Genomic DNA, 9508 nt, shown 5'->3' with positions numbered 1-9508 from the left:
CGTTGGCGATGAAGGCGGCTCCTTTGACCTTCATCTTCCCTTTTCCCTGCGAGCAGAGAGACGTCAGGACGTTCACGATACGTTTCTCTTGACGCTCGGTGGACCGACATACCTGTCTGTGGCCGGAACTCTGCTCTTGCTTTTAGCAGCCGGGTGGATCCGCTTGTCCGCCGCCAGGTGCTGCAAGAAACAAGTTCTCCTGTCAGAGGGTAGGTCTCCTGTCTCAGAGGGTAGTTCTCTCGTGTCAGAGGGTAGTTCTCTTGTCTCAGAGGGTAGGTCTCCTGTCTCAGAGGGTAGTTCTCTCGTGTCAGAGGGTAGTTCTCTTGTCTCAGAGGGTAGTTCTCTCTTGTCAGAGGATAGTTCTCTCTTGTCAGAGGATAGTTCTCCTGTCTCAGAGGTAGGTCTCTCGTGTCTCAGAGGGTAGGTCTCTTGTCAGAAGGTAGTTCTCCTGTCAGAAGGTAGTTCTTCGTCCATGAGGAAGAGGAAGAGGAAGAGGAAGAGCTCACTACTTCACCTGCTCTACTTCCTGGTTGCTCCTCAGCGCGTTGTTCTTCTTCCTCCTCTCTGCAGGACCGTTGAGCTCTGCAGCGAGGAGCCCCCGCCGCACCACCGCCGGGGGGCTCTTGGCCCTGGGGGGGGTTCAAGAGGGTGAGAACAGCTTTGATCCTACTGAATCGCTTTCATCTCCTCTCCCGGTGAAAGTTACTCACGGTTGACAGGACTTTTGGACCCGTGCTTTTTCTTGTGTCCCTGAACGTACGGCTCTGGAATCAGCAGGACACAAAGACGACGGTCAAAACGATGCAGGAGAAAGTGTTTTTGCAGAACTTTGTACTCGTCTCTTCCTGAACGTAGATCAAAGCTTTCAGCTGTCAAAGACGCTCTTTATAGAGAACAAACATGTTGGAAACATCTAGAATTTATACCTCTTCCTATATTTTTCTTCAGTTTTACTTCTTCTGCTCAGACTCGCTCTATTTTTGTTATTTCAGCCATTTTTTTTTTTTTTTTTTTTTTAGCTTTCAACATAACTTAACTTCTCTCCTCGTATTAACGTTTCAGTGAAGCAGCATCATTTTCGGATCACGGTTGTTTTGGAAACTTTTTTGGAAGGACGACGTCGCATCGGAGGGATTTCAGGGCAGAGTGTTTTTGTTTGTTTGTTGTTGTGGGCTGCCGGAGGTTGTTTGACTCCCGTCCAGCACATGACGGAGCAAATATAGCCGTGAAACTTGAGGATTGGAAAACGACGCTGCTGCAAACCGCCGCCGAAAATAAATACCAGCGAAGAGCTGGTGCCGAGAACGAAGCTCCGTGGTGACCGGGGGGGGGGGGGGGGGGTGTGTGAGAGTGAGAGTGAGTGAGTGAGTGAGAGTGTGTGTGAGTGAGTGAGAGTGGTGTGTGAGTGAGAGTGTGTGTGAGAGAGAGAGAGTGTGTGTGAGTGAGAGTGAGAGTGAGAGTGAGAGTGAGAGTGAGAGTGTGAGAGAGAGAGAGAGTGTGAGAGTGTGAGAGTGTGAGAGTGTGAGAGTGTGAGAGTGTGAGAGTGAGAGAGTGAGAGAGTGAGAGAGAGTGAGAGAGAGAGAGAGAGAGAGAGAGAGAGAGAGAGAGAGAGAGAGAGAGAGAGAGAGAGAGGAGAGAGAGAGAGAGAGAGAGAGAGAGAGAGAGGAGAGAGAGAGAGAGAGAGAGAGAGAGAGAGAGAGAGAGAGAGAGAGAGAGAGAGAGAGAGAGAGAGAGAGAGAGAGAGAGAGAGAGAGAGAGAGAGAGAGAGAGAGAGAGAGAGAGTGAGAGTGAGAGTGAGAGTGAGTGTGTGTGTGTGTGTGTGTGCGTGTGTGTGTGTGTGACCCACCCTCCTCCTGGCTGGAGGCGTCAGAACAGTCTTCCTGGTAGCAGACCTTCGGCCCCGGAGTGCAGCTGCCTGGAACACAAACAAACAAACAAACAAACAAACAAACAAACAGAAGAACAACAGTTCAGGATCATTGAACGTTTTCAAAACTTCACGGATCAAATTGGGTTGAAAACGACAACGAATCCCTGAAAAGAACTCCTGGTGAAGTTTACAAGAATGAAGCTTTTCAGCACGTTTCATTAATTATTAAAAAAAAGGAATTTATTGATTTTTTTCATCAGATAATTAGTTTTATTATAACAGTTCTAACATGTTTCAATTAATTCAACATTAAATAAGTGGAAGCTGAAGAAAATTATTATTTATGGAGAACGAGTGGAATTTAATATGTTGGAACTCAGTAGAGGGCAGGAGAGGAAGAGGAGGAGGAGGAAGAGGAGGAGGAAGAGAGGAAGAGGAGGAGGAAGAGTGAAGAGGAGGAGGAAGAGTGAAGAGGAGGAGGAAGAGGAGGAAGGAGGAGGAAGAGAGGAAGAGGAGGAGGAGGAAGAGAGGAGGAGGAAGAGGAGGAGGAGGAAGAGGAGGAGGAAGAGAGGAAGAGTGAAGAGGAGGAAGAGTGAAGAGGAGGAGGAAGAGGAGGAAGGAGGAAGAGAGGAGGAGGAAGAGGAAGAGGAAGAGAGGAGGAGGAAGAGGAGGAGGAGGAGGAGGAAGAGGAGGAGGAGGAAGAGGAGGAGGAAGAGGAGGAGGAAGAGGAAGAGAGTGAAGAGGAAGAGGAAGAGAGTGAAGAGGAAGAGAGTGAAGAGAGTGAAGAGGAAGAGGAAGAGAGGAGGAAGAGGAGGAGGAAGGGTGAAGCAGCTGTGACTCAGACTCACATCTGCAGCAGGCTGGTTTGACGGAGGAAGACGAGTCACAGTTGAAGAAGCTGCAGACGTTCCGGGTCTTTCTGAAGAGAGGAGGAGCCGACAGGAAGCGCTCCCTGAGGAGGAGGAGGAGGAGAAACGCTGAGCTCAGCAGAACCTCCACAAACAACAACAACAACACCTCCTTCACACATCAAACACTTTATACATTAAATAAATAATACAACAACCAAATACATTTCCCTCTTTGAAAAGCTCTTGAAGGAGAGAGAGGGAGAGGAGGAGGAGGAAGAGGAAGAGGAGGAGGAGGAGGAGGAGGAAGAGGAGGAGCTGCAGAGGATGAAGAGCAGATAAGTTTCATTTCACACTAAATGAAACCTGCAGGAGTTTCTGTTCTGGAGAGAAACTCCCTCCTGCAGGGAAACAGTCCAGCCCCTCCCCCCCCCCCCCCTCCACCACCTCCCCCCTCCCTCCACCCCCCCCTCCTCCCCCCCCCTCCTCCTCCCTCCCCTACAATTAATGATCTAACTGGTTTCCTTGTTGTCTTTAAGAAGAGCTGAATATTTGACAGTATTTTCATATTGTGTCCATTATTATTATTATTATTATTATTATTATATATTATTATATATTATGATCATTATTAGAAGCAGCAGCCAGCTATTGTGTCCATCATTATGATTCTATTATAATAACAACAACAATAAGCAGAAGGCAGTTATATTATTATAATAATAACAACAATAAGCAGAAGGCAGTTATATTATTATAATAATAATAACAATAAGCAGAAGGCAGTTATATTATTATAATAATAACAACAATAAGCAGGAGGCACCAGAGCCGTCAGTACCTGAGGTGTTTGTCCAGGTCCCTGGTCTGGTACTGGTCCCCCTGGTTCAGGAGCCTCAGGAGGCTCTTCTCAAAGCACTGGCTGTTCTGGTCCTTGGGAAGCTGCAAACAGGGACCGTCAGCCGCCGTCGTACCTCTCAAGCTAGCATGCTAACCGCTAACCGCGTCACAGCGCCGAAAGACGAACCTGAAGGAGGAAGTTCTCCAGCTCCTGGTGGGTTTTGGTCACGCTGGTGGAGGACGAGTCGGACCAGGTCACCTGCAAGAACAGAGACGCTACGTCACCTGGGGGCCCCCCGAGGACCTCCGTCACCCTCAGGAGTCCCGAGGTGACGGAGGTCCTGAGGAGTCGTGAGGTCCTCCGTCACTCCGGGACCCCTGAGGACCTCCGTCACCTCAGGACCTCCGTTGTGTCCAGTGAGGAAGGTGAACGAATGAACAAGTGAGTGAATGAAACATGTGACGTTTGTTCAAATGTCACAAAGCTCATTTCTTTGAAAGAATTTTTTAAAGCCATAAAGACAAAAAAACTGAAAGAAAAGTAAAAAAAAAAAAAAAATCAAACTCAACTCAGACTTTGAGAATTAAAACGTTTCCAGGTTGAAGCTGCGACGGACGGAAATTATTTATATATTAAAACAAAGGAAACGACGTCGTTCTGCCGTTTCAGGTGAAAATTTTAAACTTGAAGGTTCGTTTACGAGACGACGTCGGTCAGAATCGCTGCAAATGTTTGAAAACGTCTTTTAAAGTGGAACTCTGAGGAAACAGAGAAGCAAAGGTGTGTGTGTGTGTGTGTGTGTGTGTGTGTGGTGGTGACGGAGGCAGATGGAGCGTGCTGAGCTGAAGACAGCAGGACGCTCCGACTCTACCGTCCATCTGTCCCTCCGTCCCTCTCCAGCTTCAGCTTCCCGATTAAAGCAGTCCCCAGTGTTTTCGCGGCTAATGCTAATGCTAGTCGCTACACCTCAGCCAATCACACATTTGTTGAAAAATCCAATATTTTCTTTGGAATTTTCGCCCGTTTTCTGGGTACTTTGGAGGATCAGAGCCTTTATTTGTCAGTTACACAAACTAGATTGTAAAATACAATCAAAACATGAAGTACACAGTTAAAAGTACTATAAATGGGCTCAGAAACAATTAAAGTGTTCAATTCTTTTGATATTTGAGGAGAAATCCTGACAAGAGGAGGGTTGATTTATTAAAACGTTCCTCCATCAGAAGCCAAACCAGATCCTAAAAGCTTCAGTTACAAACTACATAGAAGGACTTTGGTCTCTTCTTTACGCAGAAACGCCGTTGAGAAGCAACCAGCAACTGACGAGACTTGTGAAAAGTCTTGAAAAAGTCGAAAGGCGTCAATCAAACGTTGAATTCTCACGTCGTTCAGTCGTCGTCTGTGTCGCAACAAAACCAGACGACCGCACCTCGACCAGGAGTCGCTGAACAACCGACTTCATGAGTATCGTCAATAGAACTCGTCGATTCTCTTCCTGGTATCGTCTCGTCCCGATAGGAGGTCGTCTGGACTGGTGGACGTTACTGGGACTGTTTAAACTCTGCTCTGCAGGGCGGTGGTGCCCCTCCCCCCCTCCCCCCAAAGCCTTCCACCTCGCTATCAACAACTTCCTGTGTGTTCCAGCCGATAGAACAACACAAACAGCGTGTGGAACCACAAGAACCAGGGCTGCTGGGATCAAAGTGCAGGAACCTTCATGGCAGCGTCTCGTCACGACATAAACCCGCCACGAGTTTCAGCCGCTGCCCGAAGCAACGAGACGTGAAAACGTGGCGACGAAGGACGTAAAGAAACAGAAGCGTCGTCTTGTTTCCGCGAACCCGACCGAGGCTCGAAACACCCAACGAGACCGTGAACGACGTCACGGTTCCAAGCGTCGTCTTGTTTCCGCGAACCCGATCGAGGCTCGAAACACCCAACGAGACCGTGAACGACGTCACGGTTCCAAGCGTCGTCTTGTTTCCGCGAACCCGATCGAGGCTCGAAACACCCAACGAGACCGTGAACGACGTCACGGTCCCGCCAGAGCTTCGGCTTCTGGTTCGGGTTCGGAGCCGCCCAGCAGGAGGTCCACGGTGTTTTGCGTGACTTCATACCTTGAACTTGTACTCCTTGTCCGCCCTGGTGCGAGAGACGTGTGTGAGCACGATTCCCTCGATGTGCACCGCTGCAACGACACGACCAGAGACGGCGGTGAGGACGAGTTCCGGAGAGTTTCCCTCTCCGTCGTCACGTTCGGCGCCGGCGGAGACTCACCTTCTCTCTGAGCCGCCCAGCGGCTGGACCGCCGGCTCTGGCAGGGGGGGTGGGGGGCCGGACACTCCCCCAGGCCCAGCGGGGGGGCCGGGCACTCCCCCAGGCCCAGCGGGGGGGCCGGCAGGAAGTCCGCGCTCGGACCGAGCAGCTCCTGCGGAGGAAAACGCCGGAACGTCAGACGAGATCCTGACACTTTTCACCGCGGAGGATTGAGGCCCACAGGAAGTGGAGCTTTTCAAACTAATGGCTGCACGTCGTTTAAAAACAAAAGACATTAAAATAAAAGGCTTTTTTTTTTTTTTTAAGCGCAACAGGACGACCGTCGGGGATGAAAAGAGGAGTTTATTGAATTTGCAGGAACAATTGTTGCTTTGTGACACTTTAGAAAAATCCAATCGGCAATTTTCAAATTTCGGATTCATTAAATAAAAGTTATTTATATATTTGAATTCCTCCAATTCCTCCAACATCGTGAAGTCACTGCTGCTCGTTGAGCTTTTTAGAAAACCAGAAATGTGACGTGAAGAAATGTGAACATTTTACATGCAAAAATGACTTTTTTTCATTTTATTCAGTTTTCATGACTTTTCTTCAACCAAACGTGACTTTATTTTGTGAAAACGTAAATCCGTCCGCAGGAACGACTGTGTAAAGGAGAACTTGTGCAAATAAATCCCTTAAAGTCAATAAACGAAGAGAAATATCCAGTAAAACGACGGAAAATCTGCTTTAAACAACAAACAGTGAAGAAGAATAAACATTTTTATAAAGTAAAAGGTTTGTAAATAAACCTGGAGGTTTATTAGAACCGTCAACAACCTGAAGGTTCTCCACGTTCAACTTTTAATAAAAAATAAACTAAATATTGTGTGAAACACGAGATGTAAACAAAAATAAATAACCGTTTCCGGGTCTTAACATATAAACAATGTTACTTTACAAACACAAGTTGTGAAAGTTCTAGAATTTCATTGTTGGATCTTCAGAAAGTAGAACTTTGTGGTTTATTAATTCAGAAAACTTGTTGAAGAATCTGAGAATCTAGAAGACACATTTTCAGAAGGTTCTAGAATTTCTGACGTGAACATTCTAGTCTGTGAGTGTGATGATTTGTTAAGTTCTATGAGTTTTACATCTATGATGAACGAGCTCTAGAGTTCATTAAGGTTCTCCAGTCGGAGTTCTACAATCTGAACGTTCAACAATTTGTGTTCGAGAATTTTCACGACTTCAGAAATTTGCAGGAGAATCTGAAACTTCTACAATGAACGGATTCTAGAATGTCTACATCTCGCGACATATTTAAGAGTTCTGGAATCGGAACGTTCTGCAGTCAGTTGGTTCTAGAATTTCTAATTCTGACAATTTTACATCATAAAATCTGGGAAATGATGAGTTATAGAATTTATAGGACTTCTGACATTTTTAAGAAAATCTGTTAAAAGTTGTACTCGATTCTAGATCGTCTACATCTTGTGCAATTTTTACGTTTTTTGGGGGTTCTGGATTCAAACGGGCTCTAAAACTTTCCAGAATTTTAAAGTTGAACAATTTTTGGGTTCCAGGAACTCAGAGACTTTTAAAAGCGTGAAATTTCTAGAGTCTTGAAAGTTCTAGAACTCCAGAGCCCTTTGATCTCTTCAGAGTCTTAGAACCCATTCTAGAATGGATCTGAAAACCCATACAACCCATTAAACTACATTTAATTCAGAGTTTTAAAGAGTTGGAGATTCTCGTGTTTTCATAAATCGAGATCAAAATACAACACGATGGAGGAAAAAGTACTTTTTAAAGTACTTCAGTCGAGGTTCGGTCCATTGGGTTGGTTCCGGGTAGAACCTGTCCTCTGGTTCTCTTGGAGAAGAAGAACCGGGTCAGAACAGAACCGTGACGATCACCCGACCCGGTGTGGATCTTGAAGCCCGGGAGGAAGCTGCTTTGAACAGCCGCTCCAGGAACACCGCTTCCCGGGGAGCTTCAGTAAAAACACTCCCGGCTAATGGTCCCGTTAGCATTAGCACTAGCATTAGCACGCAGACAAACATTCCCTTATTTTTTTGTTAATTTCCTCCTTTAAAGTTGCTGTTTCTCATTTTTTTGGGGTTAATTTTCCTTCTTTAAACGTGATATTTCTCGCCCAGAACGGGAGTTTCTCCCCCCCAGAGGAGCAGCGGCTCCTCGCTCCGCCCGGAGCCTCTGTCACCACGGAGCGGCGGCTTACCGTGGGCTGGCTGGGCTCCGGGCCCCGGCCCCGGCCCCGGGCCCGGGCCCGCTCCTCCTCCAGGCCCGGCTCCATCTTGTCCAGCAGCTCCCGGACCACCTCCCGCTGGTGGAAGTGGAAGGCCGGGTGCAGCGAGGCCATGGTGAGCAGCAGGGCCAGCTGCTCCAGGGCCCCGGCGGCCGGCTCCGGCCCTCCGCCGCCTCCTCCTCCGTCCGGGCACGGCGGGTGGAAGGACAGGCGCTGCGGGTCCCTGGAGGCGGGCGGCGGGCAGCCCTTGCCCGGCGGCGGCGGCGGGTCGACGCGGCTCAGGACGCGGAACAGGATCGCGGCGCACTCGCGGTTGTCGGACCGCAGCAGCGACAGGCACACCAGCAGCTTGGAGCGGACCACCGGGTCGGCGGCGTCCGCCAGCAGCGCCAGCTCGCCGGCGCCGTTCGCGCGGCACTCGAAGTCCCGCAGGACGTGGTGGTCCTTCCGGGCCAGGTCCTCCAGGTACGAGCCGAGGAAGCGCAGCTCCAGCGGCTGGCACATGTGCAGCAGCCCGCACATGAACTCGAGCCTCCGGGCCGGGTGCAGGTGGAGGCCGAACCACTCGAACACGCTCTCCTTGTCCAGGCGGGACGGGCAGCCCGGGGCTCCGGGGGCCGGCCGCTCCCCGTGCCCCGGCCCGGGGACCGGCGACTCGTCCTCGGCCGCGTCGCCGCCTCTTCCCTCGCCGGTTCTCAGCGGGAGCTTCATCTTCAGCATCCTGGGCACTTCAGACGGGAAACATCACGATCCGGGGGCCCGTTTTTTTTTTTTTTTTCTTCCACCGTCGGTCGTGTGACGAGGCGACGCCGCTTCTCAACCCGCGGAGGGACACTCCTCTTCCGGCAGCGAGACCCCGGCTGGTCCCCCCCCCCCCCATCCCCGGCGGTGCCGCCCCCGTGCGACCGCAGCCGGGCATAGCCGCCCCCCACCCCCCCCCTCTCCCCGGTGGTGGAGGATCTGTGATTCAACACTGATTTAATCAGTTATTGGGTTTATTTTTCTAATAAAAGTACACGAATCAGATCCAACCAGCAGAGAAAAGCAGAGAATGAGTCTATTAACAAATAATGATAAATGTCAAGAAAGCCACGAAATTAAAGTGATTTGAAAACTTTTAGCATTAAAAAAGTCATTTTCAAGGTTTTTTTTTTTTTTTTTGCCATTTTAACAATTTTAGTTTGATTGAACTCATTTTACTGTTGTACTTCATTGATCCACTTTAGCTATTTGAACCATTTGAGCACTTCTCAGCCATTTTAACCTATTTAAGGGTTTTCGGCGTTTTAGCCATTCTAACAGTTTTAGCCGTTCGTCTTTTTAATTTATATGTATTGCCGTTTATAGCAGCATTAAGAGTTGTTACGAGCCAATTTGACGCTCTAAACTGTTTATATCAGTTTTCTTTTGTAATTTTTTATCCA

General features: G+C 48.8%; 1 protein-coding gene across 1 annotated transcript in view; it reads right to left on the bottom strand.

The window, feature by feature from the left end:
* Positions 1-8889, bottom strand: part of zcchc2 (zinc finger, CCHC domain containing 2) — a 13765-nt gene extending 4876 nt beyond the window's left edge. Inside the window, 11 exon segments of the mRNA XM_080514857.1 lie at positions 8-39; positions 105-180; positions 515-629; positions 707-764; positions 1847-1915; positions 2719-2822; positions 3560-3660; positions 3746-3817; positions 5677-5747; positions 5837-5987; positions 8058-8889. Coding sequence (XP_080370983.1) covers positions 8-39; positions 105-180; positions 515-629; positions 707-764; positions 1847-1915; positions 2719-2822; positions 3560-3660; positions 3746-3817; positions 5677-5747; positions 5837-5987; positions 8058-8804 — 1596 coding nt within the window. The 5' untranslated portion in view covers positions 8805-8889.
* Positions 8890-9508: the final 619 nt, after the last annotated feature.

The sequence above is a fragment of the Blennius ocellaris genome (genome assembly GCF_963422515.1).
Source record: "Blennius ocellaris genome assembly, chromosome: 19".
Taxonomy (NCBI): Eukaryota; Metazoa; Chordata; class Actinopteri; order Blenniiformes; family Blenniidae; genus Blennius; species Blennius ocellaris.
The sequence above is the reverse complement of the archived record's forward strand: the minus strand, read 5'-3'. Positions and strand labels throughout refer to the sequence as shown.